The sequence below is a fragment of the Poecilia formosa genome, unplaced genomic scaffold (assembly GCF_000485575.1).
Source record: "Poecilia formosa unplaced genomic scaffold, Poecilia_formosa-5.1.2 Scaffold265, whole genome shotgun sequence".
Classification (NCBI taxonomy): Eukaryota; Metazoa; Chordata; class Actinopteri; order Cyprinodontiformes; family Poeciliidae; genus Poecilia; species Poecilia formosa.
The window spans coordinates 460,630-485,368 of record NW_006800204.1 but is presented as its reverse complement, the minus strand read 5'-3'; the positions used below and the strand labels follow the sequence as shown (position 1 = coordinate 485,368).

Sequence of the window (24,739 nt, the reverse complement as noted above, 5' to 3'; positions counted from 1 at the left end):
AACTTCAGAAACCGTCCTGAACCAGAACCGTTGGTCCGAACCAGTTCAGTGACCTCTAAATTAAAATTGGTTGTTGTATAAAGTCTAATAAAAAACAAACATTTTGATCTAATAAAATTTCCTCTCCTTTCATATTAAAATAAAAATTTATGTTAAAACCACAACACAATCTTTTCTGACGTCCCGTTTCCCGAAGCCTTTGAACGCATCACTTCTGTGACGTTTGAACCTTTTTGTGATTGTGAAACGGTTCGTATTAAACAACAGATTTTGTTGTAAAAGTTTTGGATTTATTTTACCTGAGAAAACGGGAGCAGCTGAGGAAAAACTTTACACAGAAATAACAAAAATACATGAAAACTTAAACACAGGAAATATGATGACGCTCCCTCAGTCCCTGAGAGATAAACATCCATAAAGGGGGCGGGGCTTACACAGGAAGTCCTGATATCTGATGCTGATCTTTTGTTGATTAAAACTGGATATTTTATTCCCATTTTGCAAAACTCACAGCAGAGAAATCCAGTTTTTGTCTGCTGGTTTCTTACAGTTTGGTCATGTTCTGCCTTTCTTCCTTAAGTTGTCATCTGACCTGGATGACCTCGCTAATGATGGCAGGACAGAACCAGAATGGTTTGTGAAGAGAAGCTGCTCAGCTCTTGGCGTTCAGCATCTCCAGCAGCAGTTTGTGGATGGGGACGCGGTGCTGGCGGTGCAGCCGCCGGAAGGCCTCCGCGGCGCGGGCGGCGCTCTGCCGCAGCAGCGGGAGGCTCATCAGCAGCCGGCCCGCCCGGTGCGGCTCCCCGCGGGAACACTCGTAGTCCTGCAGCGCCTCCTGGAGGCCGTCCTGGAGCCGCTGCAGCGAGTCTGGAGAGTCTGGCAACTCGGCATCTGAGGGGCAGAGGTCAGAGGTCAGTTACTGCACAAACCCAACAAATTAAGGCCGAGGCAAACAGGGGAGCCACTACTGCTGTGAGAGCTACAGAGAGCCAGCTGATCGTGATCATCAGTTATTGATTGGCGCCTCGCTGCGGATTAATCTGTCCCTCTGTGGCCCCTCACTGCGGCCCCCAGCCGCGCTTCCCTCTCATTTAAATCAATTCATGGTAACGTTCATCGCTCATTAGATACACCACCGCCTCCTGCTGGTCATGGGGTGTTACTGCAATCTGATCACAAAACAGCTTTTTTATGAACATATCCCTGTTTATAGTGGCCATTTCTTTATCAAGTCAAAGTTTATTTATACAGCACATTCACAACAAGCTCAGCTGACCCAAAGTATTCGGCCAGCTCAGGCTGCCAGTCAGCGTAGTAACTCTGATGAATGTTATGTTAACTGAACTCTTCAGTTTTCATCTGTTGTTCAGGTCAGAGTTGCCGGCGCTAAATGCAACATTGATTCCTGTAAAATAAACGTTTCCTCCGCAGCTTGTTGCTGTCGATGAGCGGAGCGGCCATATTGGATGTCAGAAAAATTCCAAAAGAATCTGCTGAGTCATGAAATAAGTCAGCAGATGCAGGAAATGCTGAGTCACTGGTTGCTATGGTGACTCGGAGGGAAGTGAGAAACGGAAACCAATGAATGCTGTTAAAGTCCAGTTTGCTTTGATTGATGGTTCTGCTGGTTGTTTCACTGGGATCCAGTTATTATGGAAACATTTTGTTCTGTAACTTTGTTTGGAAAACTTCTTGTTTCCACTACAGAGTTGCTTCCAGGTAGGATTGGTTCTGTTCATATCAATAGGTTCTGTCCAGAAGCACTACCAGGTTGTGCTTCTGGTTCTGATGTTCTGGTTCTAATACCGACTCGTCTTGAACGTCTTTTAAGTATCTGAAAACTTCTGGGATCCCCAGGAATCTGCAGGTGTTTTTTCTGCCTGTAGGTGGCAGCAGAGAGGCTAGTTTCTGCTCAACAGCTTGAATTTTGTCCCTTTTCCTGCACTGTAGCTGTTCAGTGTTAGTAGGTTGAGTCAGGCAGGTCATCATGTTAGTGATGTGTTCCACCATTAGAAGTGTTTCAGGTCATTAGATCAACTCTCAGTGTTTCTGCAGAGCCTAATGGCAGCATCATGCCATCTAAATGTTTGTACCTGAGTTGGTGAGCGCCATGGCCTTCAGCATCACCGCCTCCTCTGGGCTCATCTTCATCGCCCGGTACCTGGCCGCCAGGTGGCGCACTTCCTGGTACACATCAGCCAGGCCGGCGGCCCGGCACTGAGCCTCGTCCAGGCGCAGGTTCCCCGCAAACACAAGCTCCCCCCCCACCCTGCCCTGTGAGCGCCAGGCCACGCCCACCAGCAGCGCCTCCATCCAGCCGCTCTGCAGCAGCGACATCTGCTCCACCAATGAGAGCTCAGAGAAACCTGGCAGGGAGTGAGAGTGGAGCAGCGAGGCATCAGATGGATCGGTTTGAGACGCTGGTCTTCCAGAATTTAATCTCTTCTACCGGAAGCCATCTTGGTTGTTCAGTAATGTGAAACTGTTTTAGGACCCTGTTTACCTGGGATCTGCTTGGCCCAGCCAATCAGAACCAGCAGCTCCCGGTTCAGAAGGTCACAGAGGGTCAGGAGGGTCCGCAGGCTGCCGTCGTCGGTCGAGTCGTCCTGATTGGCTGCCAGCGGGGCGGGCTCTGTCAGCAGCAAATGGGAGATCAGCTTGTTCCCTGAAACAGACGGATGGGACCGTCAGACTGGGAAGCCTGGGTGGACTGGGAGCCTTCAGAGGGAACGTCGGGGAACTCACTGGAGCCGAGCGCCAGGCTGAACGGACCTTTACCGCCTGTCTCCACCCGCCTCCGGTACTTCTGCCGGCCTCCTCTGACCCGGTCCAAACGCACCCCTGAACACACAAACTCTGTTTGAGAACTCCAGTTCCTGATGTGAAAAACTCGGATCTTGGATTGATTTGTCTCCTTATTAACATTTTAATTTGTCCTTCCACAGATGTTTCTTTTCAGTCCCATTAAAGTTTCCTAAAAGCTGCTCTTTTAACAGGATGTAAACTTTGACCTTAAAGCCTGAATTTAGATTCAGTTGTACAAAAATGTTTTTTTTTCTGTCAGCTAGATGTTAAATTAATCAGAGGATGTACATTTGAAAGTTGTGTTGACAGTTAGTGAAAGCTGAGGTATGATGCTAATTAGCAATGCCAGGCACTTAAGGAAAACTCTTTATCTTAATATGTTTGCTTTAATGCTGCTGCTTGTGGTCAAACAGGCCTTTGAAACTGAATAAACTGGTTTCTGAGCAGCTTTTTCATCATCACCGTGTTTGGATGCAGCTGACTGGGGGAAATCAGCTGAAGAAACATTTAGAAAATGAATTTTTATTACACAACACTTTCAGTTTATCAGTCAGATTAAAAGCGTATGGATCTATGAACCTGGTGCAGTTCACACTCCGACCACTAGCTGGTACCAAAGCCTTTCTAATATTATCCTTGAGCCCGACTATCAAGCGGCCGAACCGGGTCCCATCCTACCTTCCCGCATCATCCCGGCCTGCAGACACTTCTGGAAGCGGCACGCCTGGCAGGCTTTCCTCCTCCGCTTTGTGATCTCACACTCGTTCGTCACCGGGCAGCTGTACTCGATGTTGCCTTGGTAACCAGAAAACAGGAAACGCGTCAGCAGCGAACAAAAAGATGCTCCTGTTTTCTGATGGGTGTTGAGTTTTTACCAGTGATCCGATTGAGCCAGTGGAAATCTTAGCTGATGTTTTATTTTTTATTACTGTTTAGGTATTTATTGGGCTCTACTGCATTTCTTTATTGAGGAAGGTTTCTGTACGGTTTGACTGAAACCATTTTTAAAGGGGACGGTGGTTTTTCTGTAACTAGAGAGGATCACATATTGTTTAAAATATTTTCATTTAACTCACTGTTTTTCTGTCAAAGTAATTTTTTACAGTAGTCGGCATAAAAAAGGTTTTCTACTAAGGAGAAAAAAAAGTTTTATTTATTTTTTCCCAAAAATCTCGAAATTTATGGGACACCAGAGGTGCCTCTAAAAAATAAGACCAGATATAAATACGTAGACACAAAAATTTAATGTAAACTGATATAAAATACAATGTTATTGTCAAAAGCTGGTAACTTTATTTTTTCATCATTTTTGCTATAAATAACAAACTGATTAAACAGATTTTATATTCAATTATCTTAAAAATGAATAATTTTAAATAATTATTGGTTAATAATCTCCTGGCATATTTTAGTTCCACATTATTCTCTGCTGCTGATGAGGATGATGAAGGTCACCTTGGATGGTCCTCTTGAAGAAGGCCTTGCAGGCCTCGCAGGACGCCACCCCGTAATGATAACCAGAGGCAAAGTCTCCGCAGACCAGACAGAGCCGTTTGGGCCCCATGGGGCCCATCGGGGCCCGGCAGTCCACCTGCCGGAGAACACCAGGTAGATCCAACATGAAGCCTGGAAGACGCTCCCGTCTCCTTTTAGATCCTATTATACATCACAGTACATCTGTAGATATGAAAACGAATAATCCCTGAATCTAATCTGGATTAAGGAGCTTCAGCAGAACCGGAAAATGTTTTAGTCCCGATGGAGCAACAGGAAACAGTTTCTACCTTCACTGAAAAACAGTCCGACTGAAACTCCACGGCGCCCCCTGCAGGACTTCCGCTGGAACTGCAACCTGCTGGAGAGTCAGGAGTCTGGTCCCCGCAGGAGGAAGAGGAGGCTGGGCTGGAGAGGAGGAAGAGCGGCGGAGAGGAGCAGAGAGGGGGGCCCCGGAAACAGGAGGGGGGGGACTGGGAGGAGGAGGAAGAGCCCAGGGGGCTGGGAGGAAGGTGAGAGATGAAACAGGAAGTAAAAGAGGAGAAAATAAAAAACTTTATTTGTATTTGATGTAAAGAAAAGAGAAAAATGATTCAATAAACGTTCAGATGCTGCATCTATGGAAACCCAGGAGGGCCACACCGAGGAACGCTCCTTAAAAATAAAGTTCATTTATCCTTATATTTATCTGCACACCTTTAAACATAACTTTATCTAAATTAATGAGTTTATTGCATTTCTAACTGCTTTCTTATTTATTTCTGTGTTTTATTAAACAGACATGAAAACCGGGTCAGAACCAGCAAACAAAAAGGAAAAATCTGACAAGAAAAGCAAAACTTAGAAACTTCTTTGCATTTTATTAATGTTTACAATCACTAATGTTTATATTTCCAAACATTTGAGCCACATAAATAAATTAGTTCTGTTGTTTTTGCATTCATGTAATAAATTTGTGATGGATTAACGTTTTTATTGTTTTACAGTAAATCATGATTGTTTCTGTCCAACTGCAGACGTCTTGATATCAAAAAGTTCAGAATCTACAATCGCTCTGAAATATTTACATTCATTTTTATATTTCATGGCCGCCTGCAGGCCTCAAAGTTGTTGTCATGGTAACGTTCAACAGCCTGTTAGCTGCATGTTTTACTGTTTTTCTGCAGATCTGCTCTCTGTTATGAAAGACTTTAGAGTTCAGTAAATATTCCGTTTTCTTGTTTAAGTCTCTAAAGCTGCAGATCTCCAGTTTCCAGAGGATCATTGAACTCACCATGGTGAACCGAGGAAACGTCCAAAGTCCTTCAGCTCCATCCTGGCCATGTTCGGGTCTGCAGCCACATGTGGAGCCGCCCGGGGCGAACTCTTTTATCCGGAGGCGGCAGGGGGCGGGGCCTGCAGCCTCAGCCAATCAGATCCCAGAAGCCTTCTCTGGTCATCTCCATTGATCGGGACAGTGACAGATGTAGGCCATGACCGCCGAGGTCAGAGTTCACCTTCTGCGCTTCAATAACATCCAAAAATTAATCACTGAAGGAAAAATGAGCTGGAGGAAAATTCAGACAATAAACGATAAAAAAGATTTACAACGTCATCGTTTTAAAAAAAAAAAAAACACTCCGAGGTCCTGGACACAAACATTTTTAAATAATATTAATACACAATAATTATTTCAGAAAACACGGTTACATTTTACAGTAAGATGTGTGTAATTTATATTTGAAGGAGGAATTAATAGCATTTAAAACGGACCCCAGAGAAAAACCAACGAGTCCAATTCAACACCTGCTACATTATTAACCCGCCACCAGAGCAGCTGAACCTCAAAGCAACAGTTTTTACAAACTGTCTAAATTGTTCTTCAAGGCCCATTTTTATGTTTCAGTGCAAATTGTTGCATTTTCATGCAAATTCGTTTAATTCTGCTATATTTTACCCGACACCGTCAAAGCCCTACCTCTGTGGGAAGAAGCGTGTCTGCTCCTCTCGGTTTATCTGGTCCAGTTTGGTTGATGTTTTTTATTTTATTTATTTATTTTTAGTTTGGTTGATAATTAGGAAGCGGGAGCGGCTAATGGTAGCACTGCCTGCTAACTCAGGACTGTCGCTATAACCATCGACGTGTTCACGTGTTGTCACCATTAAAGTATCCAGTAATACAAAAAAGTTGGTAGATTTTTCGCTTTTGTGCAAAAACGTCGCTATAGGGCCTAAAAAGTCACTTAATATATCGATAAAGTTGCTACGTCACTGTTTAAGTTCACTGAAACGATATCTGGTTCAGTCTGCCCTCTAGTGGTAACAATATAGCAATGCAATCACCAGTTTGGTAGCAACTAGTTACGTTTACTCAATTACATTTACTTGAGTAACTTTTTTGTATTTTTACTAAGCTGTACTTTTAATTTTTACGTGAGTAATTTTATTATGAAGTATTTTTACTCTTACTTGAATAAATTTCTGGATTTTCTTCCCACTAAAAAACATGTTTTTATAAAATCCACCAGACAGACTCACCTGCAGTTTCTGTTAAAGTTTCAGAAGTTTTTTATTGAATGAAACTGATTTGGAAAAAATTTCTTCTGCCTGATTTTATTTTTTGTTATATGAATTATTGTCATTTTGGTCCTTAAAATACCAACATTTCAACTTAACTTTATATTTTGGTTCGTCTGATTATGTAATTTTTAAATATTAATTGATTGATAATTTGATCAGTTACTCAGTACTTGAGTCGACTTTTCGCCAAATATTTTCTACTGTTACTTGAGTAAAAATAAGTTGAAGTAGTTCTACTCTTACTTGTATATAATGTTTGGGTTCTAAATTATTATGGGATGGCAGAAAAACGTCTAATATCTGAACGGGATCAGGAGAAGTAAGTTTGATTTTGGACTCCAGCTTCCTGTCGCAGCTTGACCTTTGACCTCGGGTGGTTTTAGGAGTTTGTCAGATAGTGTTGACGTTTGTTAGAAAAACCACATTTGGACATTTTTAGGGTCTAAACTCTAAATTTCTGTCATTTTTCTGTCCAGTAGAGCATCAACTTTGATCTTGAAAGTAAAATCTGGTAAATCGTGGCATCAGGTCCAATCTCAGACCTTTAAGAACCGCCGGTGTTCCCAGTGAAACCAGGAGCTGCTGAGGCTGCAGTTCCTGCAGCAGGTGAGAGACAAACAGTCAGTCCTAATCTTACGCTCAGACGCTCTCGGATCAGCCTCACCTACATCTGCGGTTTCATAAGAGCTGCGTAACTGGACCGCCTGTCCGTCCATCTGACCGGGACACGAAGCCGTCCGACCCGACGCCGTACCCGTTCCAAGCAAAACTATCATAGAACATCAGCAGATGCAAGTGGCAGCTCTTCATAGTGTTAATCTGAATTAATATAAATCATTTAAAGAGTCAATTTGATTCTTTCATCTGAAGACGGTGACAAAATCACCAAGAGCCACGAGGAGGAAACACAAAGCGTCCTGAAATTCATCTGATTATAACTAATAAACCAAAGCAGCAGTAAAAATAAAACCAGAGAATAAAAGGTTTAGTGTCTGAATGAATGAATGAATGAATGAATGAATGAATCTCCTTCAGGTGTTTGTGAAACCTCGTCAGGAAGGATTTCTGCTCCACCTGGTCAGTGAGGTTCTCCGTTTGGACGTTTTCTCTCAGACTAGTCCCACATCAAGTCAGTCGTTCGTTCCAGTCCAAGTCTCCATTGAGTGAAATCATCGTTTTCTGATTAAATTCATGGTGTCTAGTCGGCCTTTAATGGCATCGCTGCTCAGAAACCCAACCTGTTAATCCTCCATGTTTGATCTTTACCTGAACCATCAGAATCTGCAGGTCTGGACCGGAAAGGTGAGACTTTGGAGGCGACAGATTTGTCTCAGCAGCCAATCAGTGAGCAGCAGGCTAACCTGAGCAAAAATATCCTGGACTCAGACCCGGCACACCCGACCCACTCATCCTCATCTTCATCAGCCAGATCTGGGTCAGTGTGGCTCTGAGTCAGCCCGGTAACCCAGATCCCTGCAGGGCTTAAGGTCCACTCTGGAACATTTCTCTGCCCTGGTCCAAACATTTCGCAACCCGGACCCGGTTCCAGCCGCGCTCGGTTCGGAACTGGAGTGTAAATAACAGCGTTTGGTGTTTTCAGTCATTGGAACAAAAGAGCTGTTGCAGTTTTTAATAACATGGTTTTAGAGGGGTTGGCGTCTATGAGCAGACATCTTGGAACGGGTCGGGTTTACCCCGAGAACCGGCGTCTAAATTTATACTGACTGATGACATCGTTTTCCTTGGTTAATGTCCAAACTCATTTCCTATCAGAAACAGATTCACTGCTTCAATAAAACTAATCTAAAATGTTTTATTTTTAAATTTGGTTAAATAAAAACATAATTCAAGTCTGACCGACACAACTTCGACCTCTGATGAAAAAATCGGATCAGTTCCCTTCCATATGTGGGATTAAATGGATTTCAAAGCGTTTGCTGTCTGAACGGTCACATCATGTTTTATCCAGTTTTCATTTCTGAACCAGAAGCCAAATGTGGTGAATTTGATCAGCCTCCTTCCTCTGGTTCTGATCTACTGTAGTAGTTAGATATGAATATAGAAAATACTGAGAAAGAATGTCAAAACCAAGTTCACATGAAGAGTCATTTACTGGGTTTTTACTTCTACTCACTCCTTCGAACATGTAAATATACTTTACAATTATTCCTTTGTTTTAAATGTGTTTTATTTGAATATAACTTTATTCTTTTATATGTTCAATACGTGCGACAGACTGGCGACCCACCCAGGTGACCCGTCCAGGTGACCCGTCCAAGTGACCCGTCCAGTGACCCGTCCAGGCGACCCGTCCAGGTGACCCGTCCAGGCGACCCTGCCTCTCACCCGGAACGTTAGCTGGAGAGGCAGCAGCTCCTCCTGACCCACTAAGGGACCAGGTGTTAGAAAATGGATGGATGGATGTTCAATACGGTCAAACTTGGCCTGACTAAACTTTAAAATCCATCCACAGATGGCGGCGGCCATCTTTACTGCTGTAAACAGAGCGCTGCTGGTTGATGGTTACGTTCTTCTGCACATGCAGGTCACTTTGGAGGCATAAACCAATCACACAGAGGAATGAATGCAGTCGCATTTAATTAGCAACATGAACCAGGGAAAAAAAATAAAATTGAGCATCAAGACCTGCTGGGTGAACGTAGCCTTAGTCACTCTGCAGGAACTACAGTTATAGAAAAATAAACTGGTTTATTGATTTAGTCAATGTATGGAAGGTCCGGCCATTTAGAAAGTAAGCTAAGACTTACTTTGCTAGCTTGAGAAACCCAAGCTAACAACATGATGCCTAAGACTGATGGGCCAGTTTTAAGCCTGGCTTCAAACTGGTTTGAGTCCGTTCGGTCCATTAAAAGCCTCCTCCGGGTTTCTAAGAACCAGTTCTGGAGTTTCAGAAGAGAAGGACGGGACTTGCCTTTAAGGAGAACAGGACGGATGTGCAGTTTTGACCCAAACCGCCTGTTCTGATTCAGTGTTACTGTTCGTTGAGTCCAGTGACAACCTGTTTTCATCTGAGCAGCGGTTCTGGACAGGATGTGTGCTGAGATTTAAGCAGCGCTGGTTGTTCTGTGAAAGCGAAAGCTGATATTCCGCTGGCTCACAGGTTCAGCCGTGCAGCGCCTGGACCTGCTAATCCTCTTAAAACTGGCCGGTGTGAGTGCGGGATTGGCCTATTATTCAAAGTGGCTTAGAGACATAGATCTACATAAACAGAATGAGCATTAAGGTTATGGATCCAGGTGGAAGATTAGAACCAGACTGCACGAGAGAATCACCTGCAGTGACTCAACAACTGGGCTGCAGCTAACAGGCTAACGCTATGCTAGCAAGTCTCATGAAAACAAAGGTGATAAAATCCTCAGACACATCCACTCTTAACCCTCTATGGCATGACTTTTTGTTTTTTTGGGGAAAAAATATTTTCCTGCATTCTTTGGGAGCTTGTTGGTCCCTAATTACATATCAATCATAAAATCGGACCCTGACACCTCCCGGAACCAGATTTGGGTTTGTTGCCTCAGGGCAACATTGCGCTACAAGGGGTCTAAAACGGCAAGTTTTCTACAGTGATTATGAGAAATGAAATACAAATCAAACAAAAACTATATTCATAAAAAACTTTTTTTGGACAAAAATAAATCAGACATGGTTCCAACTCACCAAATATAAAATTAACATTTATTAATGAATGGTACATTTGCACAAATTACTAAAACGAGCATTTGTGTGTTTGTACATGTGTATGGTTGGCAGAGTTAGAATCACTAAGGATGTTGAAATCAGTCTTTTTCCCCATTATATGTTAAACACCAGGAAGGAATTGCTTGCTGATGTGAAAAAAACTGTGTATCACATTTTTGGCACTTGATTATTGGTGTACCTGGGAATCACCATCTGTTTATCTGATTATCTATGGGTTGTAGCGACCAAATTCACATCAGTGACAGGACTTAGGGCTGCAGGTTCTTTTTTTTATAAGAGTTTGTAGATCTGATTTTTTGTTAGAATTTGAGCCAAGCAAAGGACAACATTTCCATCAGCTCCCATATCTGGTAGATTTGGTGGTGGTATGGCTCGCCCTGTGTAGGTTGTAAGGATCACCATCTACTCCAGTCATGCAAAGTTCCCTCCAGACCCATATTTTTGGGTTTGGCAGGTATTGCTTCAGTCTGTGCCTGCCTTGGAATGGGGCCATTTGTTCATTGATGACCAGCTTATCACTCTTTGGGACTGAAGTCAGTTTTGAGGATAAACAAACAATGAAACAATGGTTGTACAGTGGATCCTCATGTCTTCATTGGGAATGACCCAAGCTTATGAACCATGCACCCTTTGTCCATGAAATGATCTTGCATCCATCTCCTGTTGCTGTTAGTCAATAATAAAGTAAAAAAAAATTGACTGTGATAATTATTTTGTAATCAATTGAATATCATCACATTAGAATAATATTGTCTGAGCAAAAGGGCCCTAAATGCGCAATGTTGCCCTGAGGCAACAAACAAAAAAACACAGTTTTAGCATATAAATTATAAAAAATTGTCTTGAAATGATCTATAATGTTTCTTTACATACTCACAGATATTAAAATATTTTTAGTTAGAGTGTCCCAAATTTAAACATGAAGAAAAGTGATGTATAACTTACAAGTAGGAGGCAAGGTGTAGCATGCACCTCCGCTTCATAAAAAGGACTGTTCCTCTTCTAAATAAAAGGTCACATGAACCTCAATACCTCTTTTATTTGGACAAAAATATGTCTGGAGGTATTTTAAATCATTCCCCCCCAAAAATAAAATAAAGGAGCAACGTGAGCTACAGAAATGTGGTTTGTTACCTGAGAGCAACGGTATGCCATAGAGGGTTAAGGCATACAGGTTTATAAAAATGGTTCTTAATTGGAGAGAAAAATAACGCATCATGATGAATCAATGCTGACATTCTTGCCCGGAAGAAGACCGACTCAGCTCCGTCCAGGGTAGCCAACAAAGTCTGCAGGTAGATTGTTGTATATCTGGTCCTCCAGTTTCCAGGTCCTAATTTAACCAAGTACTGTAAATAAAAAGTTAGTCTAAGCTGTGATGATCCAGCAGACCGTGGACTGACGGACACTGCACCGGTCAGCAGGTCCAGGTGCTTGGATCCATTGGAAAGGTAATCAGCACGGCGGCTCAATCAAGGCTCAGAAACACATCACAAGGTGCCATGCAAACCTGAAGAATTAAAAACAAAAACTAATAAGTGTTCATATTTAGCTACACAACATAATCAAAACTGATAAACCCTCAGCTCTTTTTCAGAGTTTTGCTTGAAAATAAATGGACAATATCAGGAAATTAAATGTTAAAGTGAAACAGTTCTGCTATCACAAAGAAACAGCAAAAATATTTCAGAGGTGTAACAACACTGAAGTTACTGAGTAAAAGTGAACTGAAATATTTACTGCTTAGAAAATGCATGTTAAAATCTCAGTATTCTTTTGAAAGTGTGCAGCTAAAATTAATTTAAACTACTAGCAGGCAAAGCACAGTGTTTGCCTATTATCTGTACCAACAGTAATACGAAAAATGACGCATATAAGAGGCATTAGTTTATAAAAGTCCAGGCAAACCTAAATTTACCGTTTTAATAATAAAAAGCAGCGGGAGGATGTAACTTCATGGCTTCATTTTCTAAGCAGAATCTCAGAAGAAATAACGTTTGTGTAACAGAAGAACAGATTAAACAGCCAAGACGAAGCTGAAGTTGGTTTCCTAGTCCAGCTTCCAATAGCTAAAGGGCGATTCCTCCTAATTTTTCACTACCTTCCGCATCTTTAATCGACTCTAGTTTAAAAACTACGACACCTAGACACTTCAAATCTTCAAGAAGAATCTTTATAACCATATTTGGGATTTGTGAACCCTTTTTCTGATTTGTGAAAACTCAATAAAGTTCGATTTTCACCCTTTTTTTTGCATCTGGATCACCATAGATCTGCTCCAATTAAAAAACTAAAATTCACTCTAACTATGAAACAAACAGCAAAGGTATGATGTCATATTTTTGGGATTCGGGACATATGCCCTTCTTTACTATTCGTAGGCTGACCTGTTCTGTGGGTTTTTCATGTGGATCAGTGACACTAATAGGTTTTGGACCTTAATCTGACTGACTCCCTGTGTGGTTTGGATCGTGTTGCTCGGTGTTGGTGGAACAGAAAAACTGAATAATGTTCAGGCGTTGCTGCCCTCAGCTGTTCTTAAATTACCCTCCGACTGCATGTTAAATGTATTTTATATATGTCATATAAACAAAAGCTAAGCAGCTGCCCAACAATAATTTCATAATCCGTATAACACAAACGCATCAACACACACACACACTGACTGACCTTGTGTTCTCAGCCTGTTCCCGTAGCAGTAGATTTCCTCCGGCATTATTTTCCTCCAACAAATTATTCCACTAAACGAAACAAGTACAACTCCCTTTATATCCCCCATCTTCCCATTTCTGACGCTGGATCTTCAATATCCTCAAGCTTTGAAATAGCAGGCAGCTACAAACCGCGTGTTAGCTGTAGTGGCTAAGTTTTGGCTACAGTCCGCTGTCGCCTTGATATCAGCTGGAAAATGAAAAAACTAAGCACTGGATGGTACTGGCTAATTACTGGAAACAACGGCACACCACAAAACTCAGTCGTTGTACCAGCAGCTCGCAGATATTTTAACTTTTGCGTCTTGTTCATGGCACAGATCTTGCAGATGTGGTTAAAAACAATAGGAGCCAGCAGAACCCGGAACCAACCTATGTGGCATAAATTTAAACGGAAATACGTCACCACTACTCTCGCCAGAATTTTATTTGTCAAAGTAAATAAAAATCTGTTTCAATAATATTTAGTTATGTAATCAAGTTCAGCTTTGCAACTCTCCTTCAAGGTTCTTCTGTCTTTATACAACCTGCAACTATTTTCAATCTGTCCTGCTGTTGAAGTTTAAATATAAACAAACTAATTTGGTTGTGTGTAATTTTCATCCTGATTAGCCTTATGCTAGCTATGATCTTTTATGACGTTTTAACAGCCGTTGATGCAAACATCTGAGGCCCTTTTTCGGACCTACAGTAATTTATTTATAGTTTCTTTTAAAATATTGCAAATTTGATTTATTCCTAAAAAGGTCAGGAAAACAAAAAACACAACAACACATCTAAGAGTTAATGTGTGCAAATGTATTTGCAGTCCTTGTCAAAGAAACAATACAAAAAAGGTTTTTTTATCAATCTTTAAAATAAAACCATTTAAAAACCAAAAATATGGTTTCAGATTGGTTATGAAAGCCACTGTGAGGAAGCTGGTCTTTGGCAGATACAGTGCATGTTTTACTTGAACCTTCATTTGCTGAAGAGGAAAAATAAAGCTTATGACACGTAATTTAGCATAATATCACATAAAGGAAAGTTTTATACACATTTCATTTTCATTTCAAACTTCTGCTGTGGAAAAAATACTGCAGGCACATCAAAATAGGAGCTGATCATAAATCCAACTGAAAACAGAAATTAAACAATATCACTCACTGTTTTCCACTGAAAATGTAAAACAAATATTTAACAAATAAGTTGAATATTTGGTGGAATTTCAGTTCATATTTAGTTCTGTACAACAAGTTTAATTAAAAATGCTAATTAAAAAAATCATTTAAAATAAAATGAAGTTGAAATAAGTATATACACAGTAAAAATGGTTATATTTGGATTAGTAACTACAAAAACCAAGAGCATTGCATTTACTTAGAAATAAACACAGGTGGCTAAAATCAAGCTAGCTAATATGCTAGCTAGTAAAAACAACAAGAACTATTTACAATTCAGCAATTTAAATGAGCAGATTTGATTTGAAAGTTGTGATGTTTTACTCTTTGAAACGTCACCATGGTGAACAGAGTTCAGTCACAACTTTCTGCTTTTGGCCTGAACGCTGACACTAAGCAGGAGGCTGCTAGCCAGGTAGCTACTACAACAGTGAAACTAAATACTCTTCAGAAAAAAATAGTCTTAGTGGAATAATAAAGGAATGAACATATTAGAATATTTGATTTTTTTATATTAAATAACACTTGCTAACTGATTAGCACTGGTGCCAACTGTTAGGAGAAAAAATAATCATATTCAAAATGACACATTTTTAAGCCCTTTAAAAGGTTTTACAAAGGTAACTTTCAAGCCCAAAAGTGTTTATTGTTTTGAGAGTAACACATTTAGCTTGCTTATTAGCATCTGAGCTAACTATAGCCAAACAGCTATACGCTAACAAACAAACCAAACGGCTCATTTCAATAGTTAGTGGTTGAGCTCTAAATGTTTTTCCCAAGTATTTCAGCTGCTGCAGCTTTGATTTAAACCTTAAGATTTCAATCCTTTCAACTATTTACAGTTGAAAGGATTTAATGCTAAGGAACTCATTAATGTTAATACTTCCTGGTTTTATCTGTTAGCTAATAAGTTAACGGGTAGAAATTAAAGAAAATATATTTAGCTACTCAATGCTTACCAATAAATGACTTTGGTGTATTGAAAATAAAAAATACTACAACCTTAGAAACAATTAAATATTAGCAACTAGACTTCATATCAACTGATATTTAAATCTTTGCTAGCATTACCTGGTTTCCTGATGTTCCAACTGTTGAGGGCGAACAGTGAGTGCTTTAATTTTTATATAAATAAGTTTAGGTTGAGCAGATCCAACATTAAAATATTTGATTAAAAACTAGAAGATATTTTATTGCCTTAAGCTTTAACATCTGCACGAATTTTTCTTAAATGTAAAGATTTTATTAAACATCTGAAGCTTTGAATTCTATTGTTAAAATTGTTTGTTTTTTGTATCAACTTCTCTTGCTAACAATATTAAATTTGGTCCATTCAAAGCCTCTTCCTGTGGATCATGTGACTAGAAACTAAAACAGTCATTTGGGATGAAATGTTTGATCTACAAATACATAATTAATTTAAAACAGGAAATGGAAACATTACTTTATATGACGCAAAACTTCAGCTCCGTCAGTCCGAATCTGCTTCATATGATTGACGTTCAGCCCATAAATGTCCTCAGGAAGACAAACTATGAGCCCTGCAGGTTTGAACCACCAACCTGATTTATTATCGTTAATTTTGTTTAATCTGTAAGTAAGAAAGTAAATAAAGTTTATTCATTAAAATCTGGACTGTAGAAAGGCCACAGGGCTGACTTTGCTGTATATCAACACTCCTAATCTGCTTTTCTTTAAATTTGAAATGTTAACATGATAAATCCAAACAAGTTGAGAGAAATTCGATAAAACTTTGTAGGTATAACAGGTTTGGTCCTGTGGTGATAGGTTGTGGATTATGTTAAAAGATAAAAAAACGACACAAAGAGATCTCTGATGATCTCCAACAGCCACTGCACGATTCCTCTCTGTGTTTCTGATTGGCTAAACGTAACAGACTGCTGCCTTCTCGTTTGACGCCACATGATGCGATACCGGGCCAAGATGATCCAATAGGATGAATATCCCTGATTTCAGATCGGAGCGGCTCAGATCCCTGAACAAACAGCAGGAAAATCTCTCAGGATCCTGATAATCCTTAAGATTATTGGAAATGACAATTGGGACTAAAATTGACTTAAAAAATTAAATGTTAGTGGTTTGAATAACAGATTTTGTCTCAGGAATTGTTTGAGACTCACCACAGAAAGCTTTTAAATCCTTCCTTATGGTGCCGGTTTGCTACGTCTCCTGTTTCTCCTCACTGGATAAATCTTCACGTTTTACTTTGGTGGATGTTTCTACGCATCGACAGCCTCGTTTTGAAGCCGTTTCTTCCATCTTTGTTATTTTTTGGCAGTGAAATAAATAAAACTGTCCAGGATTGGAAAGGAAAAGTTTTCTGAACGTTAAGAAGCCTTTAGACGACGACCAGCATGAGATTCTGTTTATCATGGAAGATGTTAAATCAGCTCTTCTGTCTTCAGTCGGTTTAGTGCAAACAGAAAGAACTGAACACTTCGGTTCAGTGTCATTCCACCTGCTAAAGGTCAGAGGTCAGCAACCTGCTGCTTCATGGTTCTGTTAAGGAATCGACTAATGATTTAAATTAAAATTTTATAAAAACTCCTGCTTTTTGCAGGTTAACTCATGTAATTAATACATTTTCCACAACAGAGTGGCAGTCCAGTGAGCTGCTCGCAGTTCGGCCGGGTCGCAGGTCCCGCCGGGTCTAAGCAGCGATGCAGTGGTTGCGTCTGCGCGACATGACATATCCTCTCCTGCAGACGCATCGGAACGAGCCTTCCGTGTTGACGCAGCGAGCGTTGACGCATGGGAACGGCAGCGCAGCAGCGTCTTCGCACTCGTTAATGTCTGGAAAACGGACAGCGAGTCAGAAATGGCATGGCGGCGCAGCGCAGCATTGTGGTGCAGCATGGCAGCATGGCGGCGCAGCATGGCAGCGCAGCATGGCGGCGCGGCGCAGCATGGTGGTGCAGCATGGCGGCGCGGCACAGCATGGTGGCGCAGCATGGTGGTGCAGCATGGCGGCGCAGCATGGTGGTGCAGCATGGTGGCGCAGCATGGTGGCGCAGCATGGTGGTGCAGCATGGTGGCGCAGCATGGCGGCGCAGCATGGTGGCGCAGCGCAGCATGGTGGCGCAGCATGGTGGCGCAGCATGGCGGCGCAGCGCAGCATGGTGGCGCAGCATGGTGGCGCAGCATGGCGTGGCAGCGCAGCATTGTGGTGCGGCAGCAGTACGTACCGATGCAGCTCATGGACGTCAGGTCCAGCTCGAAGCCTGCGTAGCAGTCACAGGTGTAACCCTCGGCAACGCGGATGCACTGGCCGTTCTCACAGCCATGCAGAATCCCACAATCCTCGGCGGCACTCAGGCTGGCGTGCGTCTCGTAGCGCCCTGGAAGAACGACACAAAGTATTCACACCCAGAAACTTATTTTAATGGGATTTAAATGAGACTAAATGGGGAAACAATTCATGTTTTTAACAGTAATAGAAACAGTTTTTTGAGATCGGCGGCGCTAAACAAGTTTTATTCAGCTGGACTGACAGCAGAAATGTCTCTTTGGTTTGTAAAGGCTGCAGGTCCCTGATCTAGAAAGTATTTACAGCTGCCTACAGACTGTTTCCTCCGTAAGGCAGATCAGTTCCATGATTTCAGGAGTTTTTCTGCCTCAGACTTACTCTCATACACCCTCCGTGGCCCGCCGCCCCCGCCTCCTCTACTGTCGGTGAACGGAGGAAGCCCCGCCCCCGGCCTCCACCCCCTGAAGTCTCCGCCCTCCCGATCATCGTACGGTGGTCCGGGCCGCGGCGCCAGGCTGAGCGGCGGTGGGTCGGGTCTGGACGGAGGCAGCGGCCGCGCCATGAAGGCGATGTCGGACCGAGGGTCCGGAGGGAGTTGCAAGGCGGGCGTCCTGGGCGCGGAGCCGTCTGGGGAGCCGTAGTCTCCCTCTGGGTAGAAACCGGGGCTGACGGGAACATCGGAGCGTCAGGAAACACGAGGAACAGCCGGACGTCGGGAGCCGGCGGCGCTGGCCTCACCTGAACTCGGAGCCGCCGTAGGCGTCGTCCGGCGGGGCGAAGGAGACGGGCGGCCTGGCCCTGAAGCCGGACCTGCTGCCCCCTGCTGGCAAGTAGTCGTCGTAGTCCTGACTGAAATCTCTGCCAGGAAGCGGCGCTGCAGGAAAGAACTCCGGACTGTAGGGAGCAGCTGGGAAAAGCAGGAGACGATCAAGAACCGCAAAACTTCTCTAAGAAAAAAGCTTCAGTTCAGCAGGTGAAACTTTCATAACCAAAGTTTCTATATATTTATTAAAACTGTCTCCATGTTGAGACAGTTTGCAATGAGTCAGGTAATGTGAGCAGATCCATGTCCTCCACATCCTCCCTGTCTGAAGGAACAGCCAATCAGCTGGAGGCAGATGCTGCACAGCCCGATGAGGTCATCGTCTTATCGTACCTCCTCGCCCCGGCCCGGTTTCTGGTCCGGCGGAGTCTGGGAAGCTTCCAGGGAACGCCGCTGCAGAGTAGGAGCTGCACAGAGAGGCGTAGTCCTCTGCAGACAGACAGACGGCCGTCAGCGCGCCGTGGCCGGCGCAGGCGGGCCGCCCCGCAGCGCGACGCTTACCTGAGTCGGTGGCGGGGCAGAGGGCGCAGCCCATCCCCCAGCCCTCGCCGTAGAAGCAGCAGCAGTCGATGAAGGTGACCTGCGCCCCCAGCAGAGGACTCTGGCACAGCAGGTCGGCGCTGACGTGCTGCCAGCACAAGGACAGGTTCTCATCTGGAAGCAACACAAACAGCAGCTCTGTCGATACGCAGACGACACGCCGCAACCTGCAGCGCTGGCGGCTGCAACGAAGCAGCTGGAGGCCTGAAGGAGGTTTGGCCTTCGACCTGCAGCTGAACGGCAGCGCCGCAGGCGGCCATTTTCTTTGACTCCACAGCAGAAAATCAACAGAACCTGATCACAGATGAACTGTTTAGGATTTATTTAGGTTTTAAAGAAATGGAGGGACAAATGTTTGTGCCACTATGAACATGAAAAAAATCAGTAACTGAGTAACTTCGGTTGCCTAGCAACAACCTGCTGAGTAACTTCGGTTCCCTAGCAACAACCTGCTGAGTAACTTCGGTTCCCTAGCAACAACCTGCTGAGTAACTTCGGTTCCCTAGCAACAACCTGCTGAGTAACTTCGGTTGCCTAGCAACAACCTGCTGAGTAACTTCGGTTGCCTAGCAACAACCTGCTGAGTAACGTGCGCAGCAGCAGTTTGAGGTTTCGGACAGAGAGACGAACCATTTGGGTTTAACAGCCAACAGCTCAACATTCTGACTTAAATTTAAAAATAAAAAATAAGTTAAATCGCTGTCAGAAATAAAAATGTCAGTTAGCCAGAAGTCCATAACCCTGTTTAGATGTTCTGAGACATAATAGTTAAAAAACGTGAACATGGAAAACGGAATAGGAGGAAATCTAGGCAGCAGCAGCAGATTCAGCTCTGAGGATAAAAACTGGATTTTGTGAGATCAGTTTTATTTTCCCTCCGGTCCGGAGAGCAAACTGAGGGCAGCATGTTGGATAAAACTAATCGTTGATTACCGACATGGACTGATCTGAGATGCTGGCTATGTGATGAAGATGAGGATGAGGAAGGGATACCCATGGTGAGGTGCGAGGCGTTGACGCAGTTCCTCTGCGTGTCGTCCAGCACCAGCGGCGGCGGGCAGCTGCAGTAGAACGACCCCACCGTGTTCACACACACGCCGCCCACGCAGCTCTCCTCCTCACACTCGTCGTAATCTGCAGACGGGAAACGGGTCAGCGGGCGCAGCCGGAGGTCGGGCGCAGCCGGACCCAGCTGTGTCCGTACCGATGCACTCCAGGAGGGCGGCGCTGTAGACGAAGCCGCTGGAGCAGTAGCACCTGTAGCCCGGGATGTTGTTCACACACACGCCGTTCTTACACACCTCGGGATGGAAGCGCTTACACTCGTCCACGTCTGGGGACAGACAGCAGGGGCTGAGAGGCCGCCGTTGCTACGGCAACCAGAGGGTGAGACATGGCGGGTCGGCGGGTACCTGTGTAGCTGAAGGTGCCCGATCCCGCCGTCACGTAGCCCCTCCCACTGAGACACAGGGACAGGAAGTCAGCTGCAACACAAACGGCAGCCGTAAGAACGCAGCGACGCGGCGGCGATGCGGCGGCGACGCGGCGGCGGCAGCGACAGCGACGCGGCAGGCGGCAGCGACGCGGCGGCAGCGACGCGGCGGCAGCGACGCGGCCACATGCGTCCTGCAGGTCCCACCTGTGTCTGCGGCGGGGCAGGCGTGGGCGTGGCAGCCCCACCCCCAGCCCTCCCCCGCGGTGCAGCAGCACTCCTGCTGGCTGGTGTTGGCCGCCAGCAGGCTGCAGCCGCCTGCCGCCAGGTTGTAGTAGCAGTCCCTCAGTTCACCGGGCTGCGCCGCAGACGAGTGGTGCAGAACCGGAGAAACATTCACCGCACTGATCTGGGACCCGGAGGAGGAAGAGGAGGAGGAGGAGTGTGTGGACTCAGGGCGGGACCCGGACTCTGGAGAGGCAGAAAGAACTTTAAAAGATGTGAACACAAAATCTTACCAAATATTTTTAATGAATGTATTTGTATAATCCTTTAAAACAACCAGCAGGTTTACCAAAGAGAGTCACGGTTAGTAACATAAAACAGGAAGTAAAGGCTGCTGCTGTCACACGTTTTCATCAGAACAGAGAAATGTTCCTACATTATAATTACTAGATTAAAGGCACAAAACTGCTTAAAACTGTTGATGAAATGGATGAGCTCTGAACGGCTCCGTGAAACACAGCAGGCTGTCGAGGCGCTGCTGGATGTCAGGGTTTTATGAAAACCATAAACGATGTGAAAAAGTTAAATCATAGTGAAGCCATGAGGAAATGGTTCACAGAGAGAGAGAGCAAACTCATCATCATCCTGACCTGAAACAGACGATGGGAGCCGTGGTGCTGCGGGCTGCGAGGACGCCGCCGCCGAGGCAGGAGCCGACACGGGCGGCCCGACGCACGAGCCGTCGGCGGCGACCCGCTGACCCGGCTGGCAGGTGGCGAGGCAGCGGAACGAGCCGATGGTGTTCTCACACCGCCGCGACGGGCAAACAGAGCCGCCGCTGGACACGCACTCATCCACATCTGGGGACACAGAGAGACAGGCGGGCTGAGTGAGGACGTCCGGGACGGCGCGGCGCTCCGGCGGCGCTCCGGCGGCTCACCCAGGCAGGCGGTCTGCTCCGGGTTGGCGCTGAAGCCCGAGTGACACCGACACTGGAAGGAGCCGTCGGTGTTCACACAGCGGCCGTCTGAACACACACCAGGCCTCACACACTCGTCCACGTCTGGGAGGGAAATTTAAATACGGCCGTCAAGACAAAAATATGAAAACCTGGAATGGTTAATCAATTACTGAAATAATCATCTACTAATTTATTAACCAGCTGATCATTAACTGGAGGCTGTTTGCTGACAACACAGAGCAGAAATCAAGTCAAAACTGCACAAAAATACAAACAAAAATTCCACTTTTTAGATTTTAAAAGTGGCATTTTTAGCTTCACTGGTTCAAATTCTGGTAAAATCTGCTAGGAAGCATCTTCTGCAACCAATTATTAGTCTATAATTAATCCCCATATCAATCCCCAATGGCAGTATTTATGCTCAATCTGAGCTTTTCTTACTTAAAAAATTTAACTTAATTATTTGATTGAATCTTTTTAATGTATTTCTAAGTTTATATAAAAGCTTAAGAGGTTAAATGAAAAATCTGCAGAATGTGACTCTTTAAAATCTTATTATCAGAATAATCAATAAATAAACATCATCAGTTGCAGCTTTAAAGTCCAGCAGCCAAGTCTGTGTTTGCTAATTAGCCTGTGGCTAAAAACCTTCAGTTTGTTTGTTCAAGCAGGTAACATCGTCACCTTGATTAATAAACTTCAATCGAATGAAAAAACAAATGAAAAGAGACGTTTAAGTCAGAAACCAGAGCTCTGAGTCTGAACGAGGCTCACCGAGGCAGGCCGTCCTGTTCTCGCTCAGCGTGAATCCAGGTGAGCACACACAGGTGTATGATCCAGGTGTGTTCACACACTCTCCTCTGGAGAAGCAGAAGTCTCCCTCCAAACACTCGTTGACGTCTGAAGACACAAACCTGATCAGAAGCTCCGTTTAAAACCAACCTCAGTGGTGCCGCGCTGTGCTCACCTGTGCACCGCCTGCCCAGGCCGGAGCTCCGGTAACCGGGGCGACAGTCGCACCTGAACGAGCCCACGCTGTTCACACACACCTGCTCCGCGTCACACGCTCCGGCGCTCGCACACTCATCCACATCTGCAGGACAGAGCTAGCTTAGTGAGCACTTCCTTCTGCTAGCGCGCTAACAGAGGAGCTAATTTTTAGCTTAGCTCTTAAACATTTTTGCTAACTTTTTACAACAGTTAGTTTCTCCTAAATCAATGTAGAAAAGTAAGTGGCTTTCAGCTGAAGAAAGTTCCACATCTGTCATGAAACTGGTCACCGACTGTTAAGAAATCTTCAACAAATACAAACAAATATAACAGCTAAAGGCATTAAAGAAAAAAATGACCATGTCAAAGTTAAACTGTCAATGACAGATATAATCTGAACTAAAGTTAGCACTTTAGCATTAGCTTCAGCTAAATATTGAGGTGATATAGCGCTTTAGCGCTAATATTAATCAGTGATGTAGTTGGCGCCGTTTCAAACGTTCAGAGCGCCAGAGGCTCCAGTTCCACCTCTGAATGTTACATCAGTTCCTGGTTAGTAAGAACAGAGCTGAGTGGAGGTTCGCTGGAGACGAACTGAAGGCTTTCATGATGATGATGGTGATGAATCTGATTTAGGCACCGAAAACCTTTTAAAAGACCTTCTCAGTCAGAACCAAGAGCTGAAGCAACCAAACACACATTTCATCTAAAACGAGACAAGATGTCTGCAGGAGAAACATGCTGGAACGTTTACCGTAAGTCAGATGAAAACCTGAGTATCATCAGCAAACAGGTTGACTCTTATGGCCCAAAATGATCAAGCTGAGAACCATGAAAACAGAACACAAGTGGGCCAAGTCCTGGTCTGTGTGGTACACCAGAACCAAAATAGAGCTTCACTAAACACCCAAAGCAACGTTGGGCGGTTCGCCATCTGGTGGAGTGGTTAGGTACTACACACATCAGCAGCTGAAAACAGAGCTGTTGAGTAAAAATAACATCATATCTTCTTTATTATTTATGACATTTTGTTTTAACTCTCAAAATATAAATAAGAAAAATGATAGACTAATAAATTTAATGATAAATGATATTTCTAATAATGTGGAGAATCCATCACATTTCTGTGATTCTGATAACAGAACGTGTGTGTGTGTGTGTGTGTGTGTGTGTGTGTGTGTGTGTGAGTGAACACACCTGTGCACTGCCTGTTGGTCAGCGTGTATCCTGGACGACACGACACACACCTGTATGACCCCACAGAGTTCACACACATCTGCCCCGGACACTGAGACGGCTCCGCGCACTCGTCCACGTCTGAACACACAGCGGACCCGGTCACTGACCCGACCGCTCCTGCCGAGCGGCGTCGCGACCGAACCGCGCCTACCTGTACAGGTGTTGTTCTGGAGTCTGTAACCATGGCGACAGACACAGCGGAAGCTGCCGGGCGTGTTCTCGCAGCGGCCGCCGGAGCACGGGGACTGACGGCACTCGTCGATGTCTGCGAACACGACGGAGAATCGGAGCTGGACGGGTCCGGTCCAATCGGAACCCGGCGCCTCAGGTGAGAGGCAGGTTAGCGTTACCTGTGCAGATCCCATTGAGCAGCCCGAATCCCGGCTGGCAGGGCGAGCAGCGGAACGAACCCGGCGTGTTGATGCACTCCTGACCTGGACACCGCAGCGGATCCACGCACTCGTCCACGTCTGGAACACACACAGGTAGCAACACACAGGTAAACACACACAGGTAAACACACACAGGTAAACACACACACACAGGTGAACACACCCGAAACATCTTCCAGTCAGAGCAGAAATATCGCCTCCTTTACCTTCACAGGTGTTCCCAGTGAACCTGTAACCACGGCGACAGTCACACCTGAAGCTCCCTGGGGAGTTTTCACAGCGCCCGTTACTGCAGGGATTCTGCTGACATTCGTCCACATCTGGAACACACACAGGTGAACACACACACACACAGGTGAACACACACACACACAGGTGAACACACACACACAGGTGAACACACACACACACAGGTGAACA

At 44.5% G+C, this 24,739-nt stretch overlaps 2 protein-coding genes across 10 annotated transcripts in view; both read right to left on the bottom strand.

Moving 5' to 3' along the window:
- Window positions 1–268: 268 nt before the first annotated feature.
- On the bottom strand, window positions 269–4,764 carry esrrd (estrogen-related receptor delta). Of its 2 annotated transcripts, none has more exons than XM_016680989.1 (7): window positions 4,590–4,764; window positions 4,261–4,482; window positions 3,484–3,600; window positions 2,746–2,841; window positions 2,504–2,665; window positions 2,094–2,366; window positions 269–891 (listed from the first exon to the last, which is right to left on the bottom strand). In XM_016680989.1, the coding sequence occupies exons 2-7, from the start codon at window positions 4,424–4,426 to the stop codon at window positions 653–655; spliced, it is 1,053 nt and encodes a 350-aa protein (XP_016536475.1). In that variant the 5' UTR covers window positions 4,427–4,482; window positions 4,590–4,764; the 3' UTR covers window positions 269–652. The 2 variants fall into 2 exon arrangements, with proteins under 2 accessions (XP_016536475.1, XP_007570738.1); XM_007570676.2 differs by having other exon boundaries at window positions 4,261–4,396.
- A 9,302-nt stretch (window positions 4,765–14,066) lies between these two features.
- The window catches only part of ltbp4 (latent transforming growth factor beta binding protein 4), a 40,482-nt gene continuing 29,809 nt past the window's right edge, over window positions 14,067–24,739 (bottom strand). For 5 of the 8 annotated variants that reach the window (XM_016680976.1, XM_016680978.1, XM_016680981.1 and 2 more), the window contains 18 exons: window positions 24,526–24,639; window positions 24,278–24,397; window positions 24,079–24,192; window positions 23,886–24,005; window positions 22,666–22,791; window positions 22,473–22,598; window positions 21,678–21,800; window positions 21,388–21,597; window positions 20,720–20,983; window positions 20,493–20,564; window positions 20,285–20,413; window positions 20,074–20,214; window positions 19,042–19,194; window positions 18,874–18,969; window positions 18,456–18,624; window positions 18,096–18,382; window positions 17,656–17,808; window positions 14,067–17,263 (listed from right to left, as the gene is read on the bottom strand). In XM_016680976.1, the coding sequence (XP_016536462.1) occupies window positions 17,121–17,263; window positions 17,656–17,808; window positions 18,096–18,382; window positions 18,456–18,624; window positions 18,874–18,969; window positions 19,042–19,194; window positions 20,074–20,214; window positions 20,285–20,413; window positions 20,493–20,564; window positions 20,720–20,983; window positions 21,388–21,597; window positions 21,678–21,800; window positions 22,473–22,598; window positions 22,666–22,791; window positions 23,886–24,005; window positions 24,079–24,192; window positions 24,278–24,397; window positions 24,526–24,639 (2,660 nt within the window). In that variant the 3' untranslated portion in view covers window positions 14,067–17,120. The remainder of the gene's footprint in view (window positions 17,264–17,655; window positions 17,809–18,095; window positions 18,383–18,455; window positions 18,625–18,873; window positions 18,970–19,041; window positions 19,195–20,073; window positions 20,215–20,284; window positions 20,414–20,492; window positions 20,565–20,719; window positions 20,984–21,387; window positions 21,598–21,677; window positions 21,801–22,472; window positions 22,599–22,665; window positions 22,792–23,885; window positions 24,006–24,078; window positions 24,193–24,277; window positions 24,398–24,525; window positions 24,640–24,739) is intronic. The other 3 variants (XM_016680979.1, XM_016680977.1, XM_016680980.1) reach the window with 3 other exon arrangements.

What these genes read in the sequence shown, in the direction of transcription:
- esrrd (XM_016680989.1), bottom strand. Translation starts at nt 4,426, where the DNA reads ATGTTGGATCTACCTGGTGTTCTCCGGCAGGTGGACTGCCGGGCCCCG. An exon ending in CTTCAAGAGGACCATCCAAG is followed by an intron (nt 3,601 to 4,260) that starts GTGACCTTCATC and finishes CTGGTTACCAAG; the next exon opens with GCAACATCGAGTACAGCTGC. An exon ending in CATGGCGCTCACCAACTCAG is followed by an intron (nt 892 to 2,093) that starts GTACAAACATTT and finishes TCTGCCCCTCAG; the next exon opens with ATGCCGAGTTGCCAGACTCT.